This window comes from Dama dama, chromosome 4, assembly GCF_033118175.1.
Source record: "Dama dama isolate Ldn47 chromosome 4, ASM3311817v1, whole genome shotgun sequence".
Classification (NCBI taxonomy): Eukaryota; Metazoa; Chordata; class Mammalia; order Artiodactyla; family Cervidae; genus Dama; species Dama dama.
In genome coordinates, this window is record NC_083684.1 from 45,142,865 (window position 1) to 45,166,665 (window position 23,801).

Genomic DNA, 23,801 nt, shown 5'->3' on the forward strand with positions numbered 1-23,801 from the left:
TTTTCTTGGAGAAGTTTGAGACTGTCCGATGCAGTGTCCCAAGCAAGTCCTCTTCCTCCCACATGAGAGCATGTAGTGTTTTCAGGTTACAGTCAAGGTTTGTTTGAAGCACTGTATGCAGACATAAGTTTCAGTTATGGGACATCTTTCCCCAAGACCACATTCTCCAGCAAGCCCCAACTCCCAGGATCCCATCTGACTGAGGCCCTTCCTTCTAACCAGGTGCTCCTGGCAGGAAGGGGATGGTCTGGTTCCACCGCTTATCCTTTCTTCCCCATGTCCAGTATGCATTTCACATGTCTGTCTGGTGGGAGTTTCCACATTTATTAGGCAGTTTTAGGATACTGAAGACCTCCCGCAATCCTCAGCAATGCATGGGACATTTCAGCAACCAAGAGGAGATGGGAGGGGTGTGTTCCTGACATCCTTTCCGTCAATCCAGGGGAGCAACAGGATCAGGCCACCTGGTGTGTCTGCACCCAAGCCGGTGGCAGGGTCTCTTGTGGTGTCATGGTTTCTTTCACGTGTTCATTCGTTCACTCACTCAGCACTCATTTATGTCAGGTGCTCTGCGGAAATCCAGAGGAGACGTAAACGTGTTCTCTGACCTCCAGGAGCTTACACGCTGGGGCCAGAGACTCTTACCTTTGTAGACAACATGGAAACCTGTGGGTGGGATGGAAAGATCCCATCTTTCCATTAGGGGAGGGGTACTGTTTATTGACTGGTCAAGTGATAGTGACTGGTGGGTGCTGTTTATGTGGGTCACACCATCCCAGAGGGCAAGGCCCAGCCTGATCTCAGCCTGATGCAGGCCAGCATTTTGATCAGGGCTTTAGATGGGGGCTTTAAGGTGTATCTGCTTTTCCCACCTCTGCCGCCATGGTTATCTCTCTCTCTTCAAGGCTCTGTCTCCTGCCCCCTTCCAGTCCCTCTGCACAGAGGAGCAAGCCAGGGCACACTCACAAGATGCCCTTCTGATGGGACCACTCCAGGCTGCCCTGGCTTCCCACTTCTCCCAGAAAAAAACCTGATCCCCCCCCCAAGCTATCTTCTCGTGTTCCCCACCTCGCTCCCAGCCGCAGGCCTGGCCAGGCCACTCCCTCCGGCTCAGGGCCTTGCCACAGCTTCTCTCCTCCCTCGGGGTGCAGCCCCACGCCACCCTGACTTAAATCCAGATGCTACCCTTCCAGCAGCTCCCAGGGTGAGCATGCCTCCCTCAGGGAGGCCTCCCTCACCCTCAGACTGGCTCAACCCTTTGTACCCCGAGCCTTTCCTTCTTAACAGCTCTGAACCCAGCTGTAAGTATGTAATTGTACAACAAGCTGTTTAGTGCACATTTTATGCACATAAATGTTTGTTGAGTGAGCGAAGGCGAAGGCCCATCCAGTGTGAAGAATGAGAGACACGGGAAAAGAGGGAACCACCCTTGCCTCACTGGGGTACACGCACCGTATTTCTCTTTCTCATTAACTGCTGACCCCTCCCTCCCTGCTCTCTTTCTTGTCCACAGATTTTAGTCCTAGATCCAGCCAATAAGATTTTGAAGTTAGGAGCCATCCTACCTGGACAGGTGGTGAAAAAAATGGTTTCCATCATGAACAACAGCCAAGCCCAGCTCACATTTAACCTGTCAGTCATGTTCTCAGCGGAACTCCAGGAAACCAAGGTTGGTGATCAGGGTTCCAGTGGCGTGTTCATGCCTCCGCACCTCACGGTTCTCAGGCAGCTTCTGTGTGCCAGGCCATTCCAAGTGCTGTCCATGTCTGATCACCTTCATAGAAACGGTATAGGGGTGCCCCTGTTATTCTCCTTTACATGTAGGGAAACCACAGCTTGGAGATGCTCTGCCTCTAGAGGGCAACAGTGACACAGAAGTGCCCTTGATAAGGACCCAGAAGATCTGGGCGCAAATGAATATATGTGCGTCTTCATGACAGAAAATTTGAAAAATATGGAAAATCACAAAGAAAAACATTTGGCCGATAATGTCATACCCTGAAATAATCACTTAACATTATTGCTACCTTTCTTTCCCCTGCTTTTCCTACACATTTTAAAAATAAATTGCTAACTTTCAGATTGTTTTGAAACCTGGTTTTATCATCTACCAGTAACTCCTAAACATTCAGTTTCATTTGTTCATCTGTACCTTCATTATGTAGATGAACCAGGCCTCTATTTCTGCTCATTTAAGGTGTTCCTGGGTTTTTTTAAAATTTATTTTATAAGCAACATTGTAATATCCATTTAAACAAACCTTTCTGTGCATCCATGACTCTCTGCTGAGCATATACTCCTAGGAGTGGGCTTCTTGGACCAAAAGGAAGAGTGTGTTTCAATATACATCATTCATATGCCCCCGAAAGGCTGTCCCTCTTTCCACTGGAGTCCTCTATGTGAGAGAAACATGCTTGTTGCTAAATCCATGTCCTCAGGCTCTCTGCATAGGGAACCTACAGCCCTGGCTGCCCGCTTCCTCTCACAGTGTTTGGGTGCCCCTTTGAAATGGGACCAGATGTATTTCATCCTGAGGATGGACTGTATACATTCCTTCATTCAGTTCATTCTTACATTTACTCAGTAATCCATCCTCGCAGCAGGACCTCAGAAATGGAACTCCAGGAGTGCCCCACCCTCAGCTGCTGAGACTTGTCGTTTTGTCCAGGTCATCACCTTGTCACCATTCCGCAACATCACTATGAAGCCCAAAGAGGTCCGGAAGCTGGAAGTCACCTTCGCCCCGCTAAAGCGTGTCCCTCCCTTCTCCGAGGAGGTGTTCATGGAGTGCATGGGGCTCCTGCGGCCCCTTTTCCTCATCAGCGGCTGCTGCCAGGCCCTGGAGATCTCCCTGGACCAGGACCATCTTCCCTTTGGACCAGTCGTGTGTCAGACACAAGCCACACGTCGCATCCTCATGTTGAACACGGGTGACGTGGGTGCAAGGTAGGAGAGCCCCCTGGGCCTGGATTCCCTGGGTGGTCTCCATGCCACAGGTGGAGGTAAGGCTCAAAGTGGTGCCCACGGCCACAGCCGTGCCTGCCGCACACCACGCGCCTGCAGGGGGCGCCCTGCACCCCGGCCTCCGGGGAGCAGTGCCCGGAAGCTGTGCTGTGGCAGCCCTGGCCTTGGAAGCTCTGGTCTGCACCATCCTGCCTGGACCAAGGGCTGACCACAGAGGGGTGACCACGGGGCCAGCAGCTCCCGGGGCCACCAGGGTCAGGGGCAGCTCTCATGTGAAGGTATCGTCTCCACCCCCTGGATCAGACCTGAGAGGCAGTGCAGAGATTGGCCACGGCTACCAGCTCGGGAGGGTTCCAGTCCTGGCCTGACCATGTCCTAGCTGTGTGACCTCAGGCACCCATTGAAATGTGTTCAGGCACATGTCCCCCCAGTGGCTGTCCCTCGTGGACAGTAAGATAAGATGCACCACTTTCCACCCTTCTCAGCCCCTAGGGAGAGCGAAGAGAGTGCACCCAGGAATGACTTGGCCTTGGTCCCACACCCCGGCTTTTCCTGGCAGCCTTCCTTCTCCTAGGTCCCAGGGAGGGCACAAGGGGATGAACCTCCCACCTGAAAACCAGACACAGTCTCTCTTCTCAGCTGCATTGAGGACACCACCGGGATAGTAATAAACTGTCTTCCTTGTCTCCTGTCTTGGAAAAGGTTCAAATGGGATGCCAGAAAACTTGAGCCTCCATTTTCCATCAGCCCGGAAGAGGGCTATATCACCGCAGGCATGGAGGTTTCTTTCGAAGTGACTTACCATCCTACCGAGGTGGGCAAGGAGATTCTCCACAAAAACTTGCTCTGCTTCATCCAGGGAGGCAGTCCTCTGAGCCTAACCCTGTCTGGAGTGTGCGTGGGACCACCTTCAGTAAAAGAGGTCAGTAGGTGCTGCCCACAGATGGGCCAGTGGTGGGGTGGCCCGGCAAGCCCCACAAGAGAACTCAGTCAGACTCTCTCCAAACAGTCCTCGGTGCCCACATCAAACATGCAGACCTGCTCCCTCCGCCACAGGGCCTCTGCGCATGCTCTTCCCACTGCTGACATACTCCTTTCCCCCTCTCCATTTAGTTAATTCCTGTTTAGTCTTCAGCTCTCAACCCAGGCATCTCGTTCTAAAGGAAGGTTATACCGACATCTCTGGCTAGATCACATTCTGTCATAAGCTCTCTAAGTAAACAGGGACACCTGGGTTAACCTCTGCTCACCCTGTCGCTAGAAGCCCTAGTAGTAGACACCTGATAGTTTCTAGCAACATTGCTTACGGTCATGACGACACCTGAACTGCATCTCTTGCTATTTCAACAACGTTATGTACATGGAATCACGCCGTATGTTATAAAAGTGTATGTACAAGTCTTGGCAAGAATATATACTTTCATTCTCTTGGGTGAATATGTAAGAGTGAAATGGCTGGATCATAGGGTAGGTACATGTTTACCTTTTTAAGAACTTACCAAATTGTTTTCCAAGGTGTTTGTGTCATCTTACGTCCCCATCAGCCACATCAGACGTTTCTACTTGCACCACATCCTTGCCAATGCTCAATATGGTCAGGTTTTTAAAACTTTTAGTCATTCTAATAGGTGCATGATGATATCTTGTGGTTTTAAATTTGGATTTCCCTAATGACTAATGGTGTCAAGCATCTTTTCAGGTACTTCATTGCCATTCGTCTATCTTCTTTATTGAAGTATCTGTTCAAGTCATTTTTATTTGGGTTCTTTGTTTTCTTGTTTTACTGCATTTTGAGAGCTCTGTGTATATTCATAAGTTTTGAATTTATATCTTCAGTCTATTTAGAGTTCATTTTTGTATATAGTGTAAGATTATGGATCAAAATTCAAAAAATCCATTTTTTTCTGCACAGATATCCAGTTGTTCCAGAATCATTTACTTAATAGATTATCCTTTCTCTGTTGATTGCCTTTGCACTTTGGTCAAAAACCAATTGATCATCTATGTGTGGGTCTCTTGCTAAACTATTCTCATCCCCTTGGTGAACTCTTTTGATTCCCTTTATACCAGCGCAACATTGTCCATGTTGCTAAATTCAATGGCTGGTTCTCACTGCTCATCTTACTTGACTTGTCAATAGCATTTGAACACCTTAAACAAGCCCCTCCTCCTTCAAGCACTTCCTTCATTGTGTGACCTCCAGGATACCACCCTAGTCTCCTAGTTTTCCTCCCACTTTAATAGTTTCTGCTTCTCATCTCCCCTTCTGATTTTTCTTAACATTGGAGTGTGCAGGATTTTAAGAATTAGTCCTAAAATTCCTTCTTTTTTTCTAAATACACTTACTTCTTGATGATCTCATCCAGTTTCTTGCCCTTAAAAAAAAAATTGCTATACTGACAGCTCCCAAATGCGTGTGTGTGTGTGTGTGTGTGTGTAAACTTTCCTTTGAACTCCAGACTTATAAATTCCGCTGCCTGCTTGAGGTGTCCATCTTCTTCCAGGTGGTGAATTTCACCTGCCAGGTGCGCTCCAAGCACACACAGACCATCATGCTTTCAAACCGCACCAACCAAACCTGGAATCTGCACCCCATCATTGAGGGTGAGCACTGGGAGGGGCCCGAGTTCATCACGCTGGAGCCTCATCAGCAAAACAAGCCCTACGAGATCACCTACCGGCCCCGCACCATGAACGTGGAGAACCGCAAGCATCAGGTAGGTTGAGCCCCACCTCCCACATGGGTTTCCTGGCATGGTTGGAGGAAGGAGCTGTGGGAGAGAGAATGTTAGGACAAGGGGGGACCTAAAAATAATGTGGAAACCACAGGGAACTGTGTCCAAAGCTTACCAAGACCAAAGCTTTCCTTTTTGTCCGTATATTTTCATGTTGAGGGGCTTCTCTTGGAACCAGAGGCTCATCTCTGAAATGAAGTCCCAGATGAAGCATCAAGCAATTAACACTTAGTTTAAGTGCACAAATAACATCAAGGTGACTGTGATAAAGATTAAAAAAAAGAAGCCACAATCTTCCACTCCCCTCACAAAAAAAGAACTGTCTTCTTCTGTCTTCTTTATCAATCCTCACTCAAAAACAGCCATTGCTGCCATCATCGCATCCTCAGTTTTGCATCCTGTTTACTTACACTTTACATCACATCATGAGCATGTTCCTGTTTAACTGTGTAATCTTCATGGTACTCATTTTTACTGATTGACTAATATTCCACTGAATGCCAGCTCCATAATTTATTTAACACCCTCAGTTGTTGGATGTTTAAGTTATCTCTAAATTTTCATCAATAGAAGCGATTCTAATATACATGCGTATCCCCAATGGCTCAGTGGCAAAGAATCTGCCTGCAATGCAGGAGACGCAAAAGACTGGCTCGATCTCTGGGTTGGGAAGGTCCCCTGGAGGAGGAAATGGCAACCCACTCCAATATCCCTGCTTGAAAAATGCCTTGGAGGGAGGAGCCTGGCGGACTACAGTCCAAAGGGTCACGAAAAGTCAGTCACGACTGAGTGACTGAGCACGCACGTTTACATGTAACTTTTTCCTCTGCAGGGACTTTTCTTCAGTAAGTTCCCTGGGATGAGATTCCTGGTTCAAATACACATGAACATGTTTATGACTCTTGGAAACATTATGAAGCTGCTTTCCAAAAATGTTAAACCTATTTGCGTAACTTCGTTAATCCTGTGTCGCTGCCATGCCTAAGAGGTAGCTGATAAAGGACCCTCTGTGTCACGCTCACCACGGTTGTTCTTCTCTTAGGGCACCCTCTTCTTCCCCCTCCCAGATGGGACAGGCTGGCTGTACCAGCTGCACGGGACTTCCGAGCTCCCCAAGGCTGTGGCCAATATCTACCGTGAAGTGCCATGTAAAACACCCTACACTGAGCTCCTGCCAGTCACCAACTGGCTGAACAAGCCCCAGAGGTGAGAGAATAGGTGGGGGATGAAGAGGGGATGGAGGGAGGATGCACAATGTTGAGCCTGGCCCTTTGTGCTGCTGCCAGGCATTTCCTGGCCTGCGCCCCACAGTGTCCTGTCCAGGGCTGTCTGTGAGCAGTTGATGCCTTGTAAATCTCCTGCAAGAGTGCCAGGCACAAAATAGGTGCTCAATAAATGTTAGCTGTCATTATTATCAAAATGATAATTGTGGTGGTTATTATTGAGAGCCCTGTCTTATCACATCAGCCACTGGCCAGATCCTTGGATCTTGTATTTGCAGAGAGAAAAGGAACTAGAGGAGCTGGAGGCCAGACGGGTCCCCTTCTTTTATGGAAAAGGAGCCAAAGGCTGGGAGAAGAGAGCTACCTGCTCGGCATAGTGGATAAAGGCCCAGAACCAAGTTTGAATGCTAGTTCTGCCTGTAACTCGGCACTGTTACCTGAGCATGGCGTCTTCCTTCTCTCTGCCTCAACTTCTTCCCTAGTGAAATAGAAAGGATAACGAGATGTACCTCTTACAGACACTGTGGTGACTAAAAGCTTGTAATGTAACCCATGTGGAGCAGGACTCAGTACTTGGCACACAATAGGCAGTTACTAAATGGTAGTTCCTGTTATTACTAGTGACAGTGTGGAGGCTAGAACCCTGGACCCACATGCTTTCTGTGAAATCAAGAGTGGACAAGGTACCTTGCCTTCTTTCCTTTGGGTAAACTGTCTCATTTCATCCTCTCTTCTTGCACCCCTGTGTTCCCCCAGATTCCGGGTCATTGTGGAAATGTTGAAACCAGAGAAGCCTGACCTGAGTGTCACCTTAAAGGGCCTTGATTACATTGATGTGCTGTCCTCCTCCAAGAAAGATTACAAGCTGAACTTCTTCTCCTACAAGGAGGGACTATACACAGCAAAGGTATCCACACACTAAAGGCATTGCCCTGGGACCCTGGAGGTTTGGCCCTGAGGTTGATGATCCTGGTGTTGGGAGGGAAGATATACCCTCCCTTATCCTGCGAGACTGACCATTTAGAGGTACCAGACCCTTTAAGATGAGACTAGATAGCCAGCCAACATGTAGGCCTATACCAAGCCCTCAAGGCGGCAGAATCATGAAAATCCTGAAGCAGTAGGTAACACTGGGCATCAGACACCAGACCACAATAATAAGAGTGAAAAGATCCCTTTTCTGAGGGTTTAGAGAGCACCCAGCATCAGGCTGAGCCCTTGACACAGCTAGTGACGTCACAGCCAGGATTCATCTCAGAGCCAGTGACTCCAGGACTCCACAGGGTCCTTCACGCATGAACTGTTTCTCCTGACTCATTCATCAGTTCAGCAAGCATCTCTTGAGCACATGTACCATATGCTATACTACATGCTGATAACTTAGCAGTGATCAAAAATAGGCACAGTCTCTGTTCTCCTGGAACACGCAGTCCAGTGGAGGAGATGAGCATGCATCATGTGATTGCCCTCTGAATGGGTCACTTCAAAAGGGCGTAAGTGCGTTGAGGAAAAGGAGTTCATGGTTCAGTGGCTTACTGAGAGGTCAGGGCTGAAGAGAACTTACAGGAATTATCCACGTACAGATAGTGCTTGACACCAAGATGGAGGATGGAATCACCTAGGGAAAGATTTTCAAGCGAAAAAAATAGCACATGAGCACAAAGAAATGACAAGAATGAAAGGAAATAATGGACAAGTACTGGCAAGGGTATGGAGAAAATGGATCTTTCATGTGTCGCTCACTGGTGGGAGTGAAATAGTGAAGCTACTTTGGAAGACAGTCTGGCAGCTTCTCAAATGGATAAACATAGAGTTACCATAGAATTCAGCAATTTCTTCCCAAAATAAGTGAAAACATATGTCCACACAAAAGCCTATATATAAACATTCATAGCAGCATTATTCTTAAGAGCTAAAAAATGGAAACAACCTAAATTTCCATCAACTGGTGAACAGAGAAATACAATGGACTATTATTTGGCAATAAAAAGTGACAGGAACCGAGTACTGATACAGGCAACACTGAAATGAACCCTGCAAACATTACACTATGTGAACAAAGCCAGTCACAAATGGCTACATATTGTATGATTTTTTTATATGAAATGTCCAGAATAGGAAAGTCTATAGGAACAGAAAGTAGCCTAGTGGTGCCTAGGTCTAGAGGGGATGGGTTAGGGGGACATGGGAATGATTGTTACTGGATAAAGGGGTTCTTTTGAGGGTGATGAAGGTGAGTGGTGATGGTTGGACCACTTTGTGAATATACTAAAAAGGCACTAGACCGTGCTGCTCTCGCCTCTTCTAAAGTAACCCAGGTTCCTCCATGCCTGCTCACCTGGAAGGAGCCAGAGCAGAACACCTGAAGAGAAGGGCTGGGTGGCGGGGTTCACGTAGGCTGGGAGGGCCCATGTCAGCCTGGGCCCCATGCTTCACATGCCCAGGCATTGCTAACGGAGAGAAGGAGCCTGTCAATGGTGGAAGACCCCGAACTAACTCCTCTGCCCCGCCTCACTTCCTCCCACTCTCTCTGTGAATCCAGGTGATCTTCCGAAACGAGGTGACCAACGAGTTCTTATACTACACGTTGAGTTTCAGGGTCATCCCTTCAGGCGTCATCAAAACCATTGAGATGGTGAGCCCTGTCCGGCAGAGCACCTCGGCCTCCATCAAGGTGGACAACCCCCTGCCCTACATGGTGACCTTCTCCACGGAATGCAGGGTGCCCGACATCAGCCTGCCCTCCCAGTTCGTGGTGCCGGCCAACTCTGAGGTATGGCCCTGAGACTCTGCCCAGGGGGCCTCTGGACCCACTTCTGCATCCGTGAGTTGGGGCAGCCTGGCAGCGATCAGGAAGGCGGAGGACGACCGATCCGTCATGGTCCTATTCTCTCCTTTGCCCTGCTGCCCAAGTCCTGCTATAAACCAGGGCCACATAGAGCTTTGGCTCAGGCATGTTAAAGGAATTAATTTATTAGCCACTGGGGCTTCCCAGGTAGCTCAGACAGTAAAAATCTGCCCTCATTTCAGGAGACCCAGGTTCAATCCCTGGGTCGGGAAGATACCCTGGAGAAGGAAATGACAACCCACTCCAGTACTCTTGCCTGGAGAATTCCATGGACAGAGGAGCCTGGTGGGCTACAGTCCACGGGGTCGCAAAGAGTCGGAGACGACTGAGCGAGTAATACTAGCTGTCTCTGTTACATGTTTGTTTGCCCTGCTCAATTTAAATTATTTTTCTTACTTTTCCTAATTATATAAGTCACATGGAATATATGTAGTGAAAAGGACAGCAAGGGATACGTAATAGTGTTGCTGGATCAGTTGATAATAGTTTTATTAGATGTTTTGTATATATGCTCAGCAAGGAAACTGGCATCCAGTTTTCCTTTCTTCTATTAGCCTTGTTGGAGTCTGCTGTCAGGCTATGCTCATTGAGGTAGGTTTCCTATTCTTTTCTATGGGAGAATTTGTGGAGTATTAGATGGGTAAAAAGAAAGCTTTGTGATCCTGGAATTTTGTTAAGGGAAATTTTTTTTACTATTGATTAAATATCTTTAATGGTTATAGGGCTATATGGGTTTTCTTTATCTTTTTGAGTCTGTTGTGGTAAGTTATATTTGTTTACACATTTGTCCATTTTCATCTAAATTTTTTAACTGTGGTAAAATCATGTAAATTTTAACACTGCATTTTTTTCTGTTAAACTCCTACAACAACTTTAACGATATCCTCTTTATTTTTCAATAAGACCCAGTTTTTTTTAAGAAACAATATCTGTTCATGACAAAAAGACTATTTTATCTCTATAAAAGTACATGAAACAGAAAATAAAAGTCCTGGGACTTCCTGGCGGTCCAGTGGTTAAGACTCTGAGCTCCCACTGCAGGGACCACAGGTACAATCCCTGGTCAGGGAACTAAGATGCTACATGCCACTTGGCATGGCAAAAAAAAAAAAAAAAGAATAGAAAAGTCCCCCAAATCTCATTTCCCCCACCCTAAGACAATTACTGGTAACAGTTCAATATAGCCTTGATGTGTCTTTTCTATACATATGTAGACATATTCCTCTCCACAACAATGAACTCATATACATTTCTGGAATCTTCTTTTTTCCACTTAAAATATTATTACCACCTTTTATTTCAATGATTAGAGCTTTGGTGCTTCCTTTTTAATGGCTACATAATATTCCACAGAAGTAAGTATAATTTATTTATCCAGTCTTTTACTGCTGATACATTGGAATTATTGCCCTTATTTTGCTTTTATAAGCAATACTCTTTGGTTCTTGTTTTGTTTTGCTTTGGATGACAATAGAGGAAGCAGAATGCCTCCCCCAAATGATGGTAGAACCCCAGAAGCTGGTTGGAGATTATCCATGAGCAGAGAAGGAGCTGCCTGACCTTTAGCCCTCCTGCTCCCCCAGCCCACCCACTCCTGTCTCTGTAATTACACTTCTCAAGAGAGGGTCCAGTACCTATTTTTATACTCAGAGAGATTCCAGATACAGAAATACCCCGACTAGGGAAAAATTCCAGGGAGGAAAAGTGGGCTGGTTTGGACAGAGGTTCCCCAGGCTCAAGATCAGTGTGAGTATCTACCGCCAACCTGCTCTGAGGTCCCCAGAGGGGCAGAGGAGAGGCGGACATTCAGCATCACAGGAGCCTCTGTCTTCTCTTGCAGGGAACGTTCATATTTGAATTCCAGCCCCTGAAAGCTGGAGAAACCTTCGGGAAACTGACCCTGCACAACAGCGACCTGGGTTACTACCCATATGAGCTCAATTTGAAAGCCTTGCCAGCACTGCCTGAAAAGCCTGTCCACTTCCAGACTGTTCTTGGCAGCGGCCAGAGCATCTTTGCCAAGTTCACCAATTACACTCGGCAGAAGACAGAATACTACTGCAGGGTAAGCAGCCCTGGCCCCACCTCTGCCCTCCACTTTCCAGAAGTCTGGGCTCAGAAATAGCAGGAGGAGGACACTGGGGTGCAGAAATAGGAAACTCATACTCAGGGCCTTCATCTAGTTGAAAACTCCCAGCTAGAAACAAGAGTATCAGAAAGAATATCAGGTCTGGGTTCTTCCTCATGAGTTTAACAAGCTGTGGTGTGGTGGGGGGCAGCATTGCTCAGCGGTGGATACAGAGACAGTTGTTTGGGGGGGAGGTTCTGTTTCAGTAGTTAATGCTATATTCACACTGATGTAATAGGGAGCATATATGGACACTTGCTGTGGGCCAGGCTCCGTTTTACATGCATATTTTAAAAATCCTGACAGCTATCCTGTGAGAGTATTGGTAAGTTATTGGTAAGTTCTACTGAGAGCTCAGTGGTCATGAAGAAATGCTATGAAATCCAGTAGACCTGGATTTGAATTCTCACTTCACTGTTTATTCTTTGTATGAATAACTTACCAATACTCTCACAGGATAGCTGTCAGGATTTTTTAAACATGCATGTAAAACTGAGCCTGGCCCATAGCAAGTGTTCCATATATGTTGCCTATTACATCAGTGTGAATACAGGATTAACTACTGAAACAGAACCTCCCCCAAACCAACAAAATAAAATTTATTCCTCTCTCAGACAGCAGCGTGGGCTTAGGGTTAGGTGCCGTGACATCAGGCACCCAGACCCCTTTGTCCTGATGTGCTTCCTTCTATAGAGAGTCGCTTTGGTCCACGTGGACCAAGATGGTTTACTGTGGCATCCTCATTGCAGCCAGCTACCATGCGGAAGGCGGGGAGCTGTGTACCTCACTTCCACTCACACTTATTGAAGAAAACTTCATACGACCACACCCGGCAACAAGGGGCACTAGGAGTGTAGCCTTACAGTCGGCGGCCACGTGCCCACTTAACACTGACATCCCATGGCCATGGTCATGAGGCAGAGGCTCTTTTTGTTTTTTTTTTTAAATTGAGGTATAGTTGTACAATTTTACATAAGTTTCAGGTGTACAAGATAGTGATTCACAATTTTCAAAGAGGCATAGGCTCCTGGTCATCCCATCCATCAGGAGAAGCCTAATTATGCTGCAGTAACAAACAGTCCCAGTATCTCAGTGGCTTTAAAACAACAAAGCCTCCTTTAGCGCTTCTCTGTGTAGCCACAGTCCACGGGGGACTCTGCTCACCCCAGCCACTCAGCGATGCAGGCTAAAGGGCACCCACCATCTCACATGCTCCGGTCATAGGAGCAAAGGGGTGACGAGACCCCAGAGGGACCTGCACTGGCACCTAAACACTCCGGTGTGGAAGGGACGCCTTGCACTTCTGTTCTCCGCTTATTGTCCAGATCTGGTGCACCCCACCCCCAACCCATGAGGAGCCAGAAAGTCTGGCCCTCCTTGCCTGTGGAAGGAAAGAAGTGCAGGTACAGGGGAGCAGCCCCAAGGACCGCTGCCCACATCACCCTGCCTCAGTTCCTCTTGGCCTTGGTTTCTTCTTAGTAAACTAGGGATAAACTAGTAATACCTCCTCTTGTAGAGAGTCACAAGGACTGGACTCTTGTACAGCCTGCCCTGCCTCACACAAGCCTAGGTTGCTCATGTCGGAAGGTGGGGCGCTGGGGAGGGCCCGGAGCTGCAGGTTTGCACCTCAGGGTCCAGGGTGAGCCGAGCACGCGTGTTCCCCTTTCAGACCGACTGTCCGGACTTCCACACGGAAAAGGTCATCTACGCGGCGCCCGGAGCGCAGGGCGGCACGGAGGTCAGCGTGGAGGTGTACTTCGAGCCCAGCCGCCTGGGCGAGAGCAAGGGCAACCTGAGCCTGTTGTCGCTGGCGGGCGGCGAGTACACCATCCCCCTCTTCGGGGTGGCACTGCCCCCCAAGCCGCAAGGCCCCTTCCTGGTCCGAGCCGGTTACAGCATCGTCATCCCCTTCAAGAACGTCTTCTACCACCCGGTCACCTTCTCCTTCAACGTGGAGAACACCGCGTTCTCCATCCGCGCCATGGACTCTGTGAAGCCCAAGAAGGTCAACAACATCACGGTCTACTTCGAAGGGAACCCATCGGGCAGCAAAACACCAATCACCAGCAAGCTGATTGTAACCTGTCCGCCGGGCGAAGGCAGCGACACTGGAATTAAGTGGGTTTATTACCTGAAGGGGATCACCCCGTAGTGAGAACCAGGGTTGGCAGCATCATCAAAAAGCCCTCTCATCAGCCCTTACGACCTTTGTGTTGTTCTAAGCCCCACAAAGAATAGAGAAAATAATGAGAACTCTAAAGGTACTATCTCTAATTCAGTTATAAGGGCACTTATTTCCATATTATATGAATTCCAAATATCTATATGAAATACAGATACCCCATGTTTAACACGGTAACTATATAAAACAGAGCTATACTTTACTTTGCAAGAGCGAGTCTCTAAATTTGGTTTCTTAATATACCTACAAAGCCCAGGCACTGTGTAATAATCCCCATGTTTAATAAGGTGACCTTCTGTCACACGGCACTTAGCAGCACATGACTCTGGGGCCCTGCAGTTTCTTTTTAAAACCCAGGATGGCTTCAAGAGCCCTTAGCCATGAGTCTGTTTTGACACTGTATTTTATTCTGCTTTCATATGAAAGCCAAACAAGTCACTACTTTCAAAGCAAAGAGCTGATACATCAAGGCAGTTATTGCAGGGGCAGAAGTTGGGGCGCTCCCCCATTTCTGGGTCCCTGATCTATTTCCCATAGAAAGTTGTCACAGATGGCCAGATCCTGGATAGATGCTAATAGAGACCCCAGTTCCCCCAACCCCACTCAGCTTGCAGAGCAGTGAGTCTCTGCCTAATTCTGATCCAGACCCCACCTCCCCAAATACGGATTTAGTCAGTCCAGGGAGGGACCTGGCATCTTTTTAGCTTGTATAGCAGAGTTGAGAAGCAGTGCTACAGATCAAAACCCACCTGGCCAGTCATGCAGCAGCCAGTCAGGAGTGTGCTTCCAGGGGGACCGTGTCTCAGGTGGATGCGTTTTAGCTGCAGCTGTCTTGTGTGTGCTCACAAAGGGTGACAGTCTGGTTGGGGCCCTTCTTCAGAGGGAAGGCCGTGGAGGCCCCAGCTCTGGGGAGAGTGCCTCCCTGGACTCTCCCCGGGGTCCTGCAGTGGTCTTAATAGAGCCACTCACCCGTTGGCACCACCTGTTGACATAAAGGTGGTTGAAGACTGGCCCTCAGGCGTAGGAGTGGAGGGCCAACAGGCTTCTGCACAAACGCATACACACACCTATGCCTGAGGGTCCCCAGCCTCCACCTCCTCCCCTCTCATCCACTCCACCTGCAAGAGAAGAAGGAGGCATCAAAGACCCTCCATGGCCTTTTGGGAATGGATGCTCCCAAGAGGTGGTGCTCAGAAATGGTCCCTGGACCGACAGCCTGAGGATCACCTGGGAATTTATTTAAAAATGCAAGTTCTCAGGGTCGGCCCCAGACCTACTGAGTCAGAAGCTCCAGGGGTGTGGCCCAGAAACCTGTGTTTTTAATAAGACCTTATGGTACTGGAGGTGTTTTCTAATGGACAGAGATTCTTCCACCTCTTTGTACCTCCCTCCCACCCTCAGCCCATTACACCTGACACACAGCTATACCAGATGAAGCCTCTCCTAAAGAGGCTGCAGACACATGCTTGAGAGCTCATTTTTGTGACCACTGAAGACCATGCTATAGGAATAAAGTTGAAGAACAAGACGACAGATACTCCCAGTGATTAATGAGCAGCATGCCAAGGGAGCACAGAGTAAGGAGCACGTCCTCTAACCAGCCAGTACAGAGTCTGAAGAAGCCAATGGTTCTCAAACTCAGTATCAATCAGAATGACCCTAAGGACTTGCTGACCACAGACTGCTGGGCCCAACCCTCAGAGGGCCTGATTTAGTAGGTTTGGGTGGCCCGCGGAATTTGCATTTCTGCCTGGTTCTGAGGGACGCCATCGCTGCCCACGTAGTCAGCACAGCTGTGAAGCCTGGCATCAGTGGCACCTAGGAATGCAGACTCTCAGGCCCGCCTGGACCTACTGAGTCAGAATCTGCATGTTAATGCCCTCCTGGGTGGGGGTGGGGCTGAGTGCACAGTGCAGGGGAGAGTGTGGCTGCAAAGGCCCCAGGGGAACTGGAGCCTTTGCCAAGCCCACAGCCCCTAACACTCTTCATTAGAGCCCTGGAGAGAATCTCACCAACTCTGCTTACGACCTAGTAAGTGAAATGGGCACCTCCCCCCCAAACCCCCCCCCCCCACCCATTCCCCAGAGGCAGATCTGGGAGGAGGGGAGCCATCACCAGCCATCACCAGCTTCTTCTAAAAGCCATCACCAGCCATCACCAGCTTCTTCTAAAAGGGTAAACCTTTTCAACACTTTTAAACCCCATATGATAGACAGTTCTTAAGACTTCAGGAAAGAGGGAGGAAGCTGTGCAGAAGCTAGCTAGAACATCCATGGTCCAAGCGCAGTGAGACCCAAGATTCCTCTAACTGTGAGGGTCAAGACTCAGCTATGTTCCCCTGAGGCTGTGGGGCTCCCAGCCACCACCCTAGACACTGGCTGCTACAGAAACCGGTCACTTCCCAGTATCACCACCAGCGAAACAGTGCCTTTAGGTGGCCAGGGGCAACTCCGCGGCTTCAGCCCCGTCCTGCTCCAGCCAGCCACTAAGTCTAGAGCCCAAGCCTCATAGGCCTGGAGACACACCTCCCTGGGACCAAGCACCCAGCCCAGCCCCTGCCCCAGCATGAACCCACTTCCGGGATGACTTGACATGGGGGTACATCGCTTTCCTGTACATGGTTCTTACATTTCCTTGGCCTCGAAAAAGGCAACGATGAAAATCATTTCATATTGGTAAGTTTGGAATGGCAGAATAGCTCAACAGAGGGCTAGAGGGGAGGCGTGGTGAAAACAAGCATTCTATCAAAAGCTGGTAGAAGTTACATTTGAAAGAACACTTTCTCTCAGCAAAGCAGACCAAGAGATGTCTCACTGAGGGGGATGCTGAGAAAATATCAGGGCCCAGGTGGCACAATTCCAGAGACCATGGTGCTTGGAAAACGATTGTGAATGCTGCGCCCTGACGCCATTCGTTCTACACGGAGGCCCTGGTGAATATGGCATCCTGGTGAGTCTAGACACTTCTCTGGGCTAGACGGGCCTCAGGTCAGAGGTGATTATATTGTGACATCACAAGGGCCTGCCAGATACTAAGAAATGCCAAATGTGGGATCTCCCAAGCCTCTTAGACCCTCAACATACTGCCCTGACACTCCAGCAAAATCACACTGCTGTTGGCAAAACTGCTTTGTGCAGTTCAAGATTGAGGGACCCTGTCTTAAAGTCTCACAAGCCCCTTCTTGCTATATAATGCCCGTAAGTTATGTGTCACTAACCAGGTGTCATCACACATGTGCAGATGAGCTGCAACTGTGAAATGATGGCCAGTGTGTAAGCAGACATACTCATTATCCACTAGTCTGGAGGAGTCTGAGTCCAGCAGGCCTGGCCAGGGCCGGTCCCCACGGACAGAGAAGTGAGCACATAGAGAAGGCAACGGAGGCCCTTGGGCTTTGTTCTCGGTATCCCTGCCAAATTAGGGGTGAAGAACTTAACTAGCTGACACTTTCCAAGATATCAGAAAAACAACAATAACCATTATTTCCAGGAACTTCTGAACTAAAGGTCGGACAAAACATTGATTTGGGCCTTGAGCAAAAAAACTGGTTTCTTAGCAACCTAGGCCAGAATGTGATTTCAGAAGAAAAGAGTTTCTTCTGGTAAAAAAAAATGAACATCTCCTTATTGTTTCAATTATTTAAAAACTCTATCACATTATGACCCATGAGAAATTCAGTTCACCTTTAAGAAAAAGCCAAACCAAACAGCAAAAGAAACATGAACAATTATTTTAGATATGGGTCTAGTGGAAATGAGTACACACTAGAGAAATAGATCCAAATTGTTCCCATTGACTTTTTTTTTCATTGTTTTACATCAACTATCATCAAAATTCTAAAGACATAAACCTTACAAGGCATGTAGAAATGCCCTTATCAGTGCTACTTGGTGTCAAGGTACCAGGAGGAAGCTGTTAAGCCATGCATTGTCTTCTGGAGATAAATCTGTATTTGGAGCAGTTTTCAGATTGTTGCTGCACCCACCTTTATTTGTAAGATTATATTGGCAGGGGTTTTAAAACCTGTGCAGACCCCCACCAGTAAAGGAAAGCACAATTTATGTTTTATAAAAATATATCAATATTCAAGCCCATGATTTTAAGGCATAAGCAAGGTTGAAATGGTTCTATGAAGACCTACAAGACTTTTAGAACCAACACCCAAAAAAGATGTCCTTTTCATTATAGAGGACTGGCATGCAAAAGTAGGAAGTCAAGAAACGCCTGGAGTAACAGGCAAATTTGGCTTGGAGTACAGAATGAAGCAGGGCAAAGGCTAATAGAGTTTTGCCAAGAGAATGCACTGGTCATAGCAAACACCCTCTTCCAACAACACAAGAAAAGATGCTACACATGGACATCACCAGATGGCCAACACCGAAATCAGATTGATTATATTCTTTGCAGCCAAAGATGGAGAAGCTCTATACAGTTAGCAAAAACAAGACCAGGAGCTGACTGTGGCTCAGATCATGAACTCCTTATTGCCAAATTCAGACTTAAGTTGAAGAAAGTAGGGAAAACCACTAGACCACTAAGGTATGACCTAAATCAAATCTCTTGCAGTTATACAGTGGAAGTGAGAAATAGATTTAAGGGACTAGATCTGATAGAGTGCCTGATGAACTATGGACAGAGGTTCATGGCATTGTACAGGAGGCAGTGATTAAGACCATCCCCAAGAAAAAGAAATGCAATAAAGCAAAATGGTTGTCTGAGGAGGCCTTTCAAAAATCTGGGAAAAGAAGAGAAGCGAAAAGCAAAGGAGAAAAGGAAAGATATACCCATTTGAATGCAGAGTTCCAAAGAATAGCAAGGAGAGATAAAGCCTTCCTCACTAATCAGTGCAAAGAAATAGAGGAAAACAATACAGTGGGAAAGACTAGAGATCTCTTCAAGAAAATTAGAGATACCAAGGGAACATTTCATGCAAAGATGGGCTCAATAAAGGACAGAAATGGTATGGACTTAACAGAAGCAGAAGATATTAAGAAGAGGTGGCAAGAATTACACAGAAGAACTGTACAAAAAAGATATTCATGATCCAGATAATCACCATGGTGTGATCCCTCATCTAGAGCCAGACATCCTGGAATGCAAAGTCAAGTGGGCCTTAAGAAGCATCACTACAAACAAAGCTAGTGGAGGTGATGGAATTCCAGTTGAGCGATTTCAAATCCTGAAAGATGATGCTGCTGTGAAAGTGCTGCACTCAATATATCAGCAAATTTGGAAAACTCAGCAGTGGCCACGGGACTGGAAAAGGTCAGTTTTCATTCCAATCCCAAAGAAAGGCTCAAACTGCCACACAATTGCACTCATCTCACATGCTGGTAAAGTAATGCTCAAAATTCTCCAAGCCAGGCTTCAGCAATACTTGAACCGTGAACTTCCAGATGTTCAAGCTGATTTTAGAAAAGGCAGAGGAACCAGAGATCAAATTGCCAACATCTGATGGATCATCAAAAAAGCAAGAGAGTTCCAGAAAAACATCTATTTCTGCTTTATTGACTATGCCAAAGCCTTTGACTGTCTGGATCACAATAAACTGTGGAAAATTCTTCAAGAGTTGGGACTACCAGACCATCTGACCTGCCTCTTGAGAAACCTATATGCAGGTCAGGAAGCAACAGTTAGACGTGGACATGGAACAATGGACTGGTTCCAAATAGGAAAAGGAGTACGTCAAGGCTGTATATTGTCACTCTGCTTATTTAACTTCTATGCAGAGTACATCATGAGAAATGCTGGACTGGATGAAGCACAAGCTGGAATCAAGATTGCCAGGAGAAATATCAATAACCTCAGATACACAGACGACACCACCCTTATAGCAGAAAAAGAAGAAGAACTAAAGAGCCTCTTGATGAAAGTGAAAGAGGAGAGTGGAAAAGTTGGCTTAAAGCTCAACATTCAGAAAACTAAGGTCATGGCATCCAGTCCCATCACTTCATGGCAAATAGATGGGGAAAACAGTGGAAACAGTGGCAGACTTTATTTTGGGGGGCTCCAAAATCACTGCAGGTGGTGATTGCAGCCATGAAATTAAAAGACACTTACTCCTTGGAAGGAAAGTTATGATCAACCTAGACAGCATATAAAAAAGCAGAGACTACTTTGCCAACAAAGGTCTGTCTAGTCAAGGCTATGGTTTTTCCAGTGGTCATGTATGGATGTGAGAGTTGGACTATAAACAAAACTGAGTACTGAAAAATTGATGCTTTTGAACTGTGGTGTTGGAGAAGACTCTTAAGAGTCCGTTGGACTGCAAGGAGATCCAACCAGTCCATCCTAAAGGAGATCAGTCCTGGGTGTTCATTGGAATGACTGATGCTGAAGCTGAAACTCCAATACTTTGGCCATCTCATGTGAAGAGTTGACTCATTGGAAAAGACCCTGACGCTGGGAGGAATTGGGGGCAGGAGGAGAAGGGGACGACAGAGGATGAGATGGCTGGATGGCATCACCGACTCGATGGACATGGGATTGAGTAAACTCCGGGAGTTTGTGATGGACCGGGAGGCCTGGCGTGCTACAATTCATGGGGTTGCAAAGAGTCGGACATGACTGAGTGACTGAACTGAACTGAACTGAACTGAGGGTGTTCATTGGAAGGACTGATGTTGAAGCTGAAACTCCAATACTTTGGCCACCTGATTCGAAGAGCTGACTCATTTGAAAAGACCCTGATGCTGGGAAAGATTGAGGGCAGGAGGAGAAGGGGAGACAGAGGATGAGATGGTTGGATGGCATCACCAACTCGATGGACATGGGTTTGGGTAAACTCCAGGAGCTGGTGATGGACAGGGAGGCCTGGCTTGCTGTGGTTCATGGGGTCACAAAGAGTCGGACACGACTGAGCAACTGAATTGAACTGAACTGAACTCAGGGAGCCCGATTCCCCCAACTTCATTTTTCTTTGTCAAGATTGCTTTGGTTATTCAGTGTCTTTTGTGTTTCCAAATAAATTGTGAAAATGTTTGATTCTAATTCTGTGAAAATGCCATTGGTAATTTGATAGGGGTTGCATTGAATCTGTAGGTTGCTTTGAGTACTATAGTCATTTTTACAATATTGATTCTTCCAATCTGAGAACGTTATATCTCTCTGTCTCTTTGTGTGATTTATTTCTCTCATCAGTACCTTATAGTTTTCTGAGTACAGGTCTTTTTTCCTCCTCCGGTAGGTTTAGTCCTAGGTATTTTTTTCTTGTTGTTGCAATGGTAAATGCGATTGTTTCCTTTATTTCTCTTTCTGTTCTTTCTTTGCTAGTGTATAGGGATGCAAGAGATTTCTGTGCCTTAATTTTGTATCCTGAAATTTTGCCAGATTCATTGATTAGCACCAGTAGTTTTCTGGTAGCATCTTTAGGATTTTCTATGTACAGTATCATGTTATCTGCAAACACTGACAGTTTAACTTCTTTTTCAATTTGGAATTCTTTTATTTCTCTTTCATCTTTGATTGCCATGGCTAGCACTTCCAAAACTATGTTGAATAATAGTGGTGAGAATGGCCATCCTTGTTTTGTTACTGATCTTGGAGGAAGTGCTTTCAGCTTTTCACCCATGAGAATGATGCTTGCTATGGATTTGTCACATAAGGCCTTTATCATGGTGAGGTAGTTTCCCTTTGTGTCCACTTTCTGGAGAGTTTTTGTTGCAAATGATTGTTGAATTTTCTCAAAGGTTTTTCTGCATCTATTGAGTTGATCGCCTGGTTTTTATTCTTCAGTTTGCATCCCTGGGGTAAATCTCACTTGATCGTGGTGTGTGAGCCTTTATATGTGTTGTTGGATTCTGTTTGCTAGTATTTTGTTGAGGATTTGTGTCTATGTTCATCAGTGATGTTGGCCTATAATTTTCTTTTTGTGTGATATCTTCATCTGGTGCCCAGCAGGTGCTCTGCAAGAACCACTCCAGACCCTCCCCGCACCACCCCGCTGTACCTGTGAGGAGACGCAAACTCCACATCCTCCTACTCCACCATCTTGGCCAAAGTTTAATATATAAACTAGACACAGTAAGAGAATGTCCGCATGGCCAGCATCACTGCTCTTGCATTTTAGAATCGTTATTAAGCAAAATAAGAGCCTTCCCTGGTGGCTCAGATGGTAAAGAATCTGCCTGCAATGCGGGAGACCTGGGTTCAGTCCCTGGGTCAGGAAGAGCCCCTGGAGAAAGAAATGGCAACCCACTCCAGTCTACTTGCCTGGAGAATTCCATGAACAGAAGAGCATGGTGGGCTGTAGTCCATGGGGTCACAAAGAGCTGGACACAACTAAGTGACTAACACAAGGGTTCCTTGAGCATAATAAGCACTGCAATACTGGACAGCTGATCTGCTAACCCAGCCTGTCCAGCATGACAGCTACTAGGTGGGCAGGTATCATGGACAGCCTGAGTATACGGGAGGAAGGGGTGATCCATGTCCTGGTAGGACAGCATGAGGGTTCATCTCGACACTCAGAGTGGCATATAGCTTAAAACTTACAAACTGTTTATTTCTGAAGTTTACCATTTAATATTATGGACCTGTAGTTCACCACTGGTAACTGAAACCTCAGTTAATGGGGGGACCACTGTATGTATTACCATGATCTGACATTCTGCTTTTCTCAGAATCTACAAGATAAGGTGTTTAACTTCAAGCCTTTTTTTAAGATTCTTCTGCTGTTATTTTCAGTTCAGTTCAGTCGCTCAGTCGTGTCCGACTCTTTGCAACCCCATGAACCGCAGCACACCAGGCCTCCCTGTCCATCACCAACTCCCAGAGTTTACCCAAACCCATGTCCATCGAGTAGGTGATGCCATCCAACCATCTCATCCTCTATTGTCCCCTTCTTCTCCTGCCCTCAATCTTTCCCAGCATCAGGGTCTTTCCAAATGAGTCAGCCCTTCACATCAGGTGGCCAAAGTATTGGAGTTTCAGCTTCAGCATCAGTCCTTCCAATGAATATTCAGGGCTGATTTCCTTTAGGATGGACTGGTTTGATCTCCTTGCAGTCCAAGGGACTCTCAAGAGTCTTCTCCAATACCGCAGTTCAAAAGCATCAATTCTTCGGCACTCAGATTTGTTTATAGTCCAACTCTCACATCCAAACATGACTACTGGAAAAACCATAGCCTTGACTAGATGGACCTTTGTTGACAAAGTGATGTCTCTGCTTTTTAATATGATGTCTAGGTTGGTCATAACTTTTCTTCCAAGGAGTAAGTGTCTTTTAATTTCATGGCTGCAGTCACCATCTGCAGTGATTTTGGAGCCCCCCAAAATAAAGTCTGACACTGCACTGTTTATAATAGCCAGGACATGGAAGCAACCTAGATGCCCATCAGCAGATGAATGGATAAGGAAGCTGTGGTACATATACACTATGGAATATTACTCAGCCATTAAAAAGAATTCATTTGAATCAGTCCTAATGAGATGGGTGAAACTGGAGCCCATTATACAGAGTGAAGTAAGCCAGAAAGATAAAGAACATTACAGCATACTAACACATATATATGGAATCTAGAAAGATGGTAACGATAACCCTATATGCAAAACAGAAAAAGAGACACAGAAGTACAGAACAGACTTTTGAACTCTGTGGGAGAAGGTGAGGGTGGGATGTTTCAAAAGAACAGCATGTATATTATCTATGGTGAAACAGATCACCAGCCCAGGTGGGATGCATGAACAAGTGCTTGGGCCTGGTGCACTGGGAAGACCCAGA

General features: G+C 46.7%; 1 protein-coding gene across 1 annotated transcript in view; it reads left to right on the top strand.

Annotated features, from left to right (window-relative positions):
* Positions 1-14,266, top strand: part of HYDIN (HYDIN axonemal central pair apparatus protein) — a 501,386-nt gene extending 487,120 nt beyond the window's left edge. The window contains 9 exon segments of the mRNA XM_061138904.1: positions 1,514-1,669; positions 2,669-2,946; positions 3,667-3,886; positions 5,469-5,681; positions 6,742-6,905; positions 7,679-7,829; positions 9,465-9,695; positions 11,611-11,835; positions 13,568-14,266. Coding sequence (XP_060994887.1) covers positions 1,514-1,669; positions 2,669-2,946; positions 3,667-3,886; positions 5,469-5,681; positions 6,742-6,905; positions 7,679-7,829; positions 9,465-9,695; positions 11,611-11,835; positions 13,568-14,050 — 2,121 coding nt within the window. The 3' untranslated portion in view covers positions 14,051-14,266.
* Positions 14,267-23,801: the final 9,535 nt, after the last annotated feature.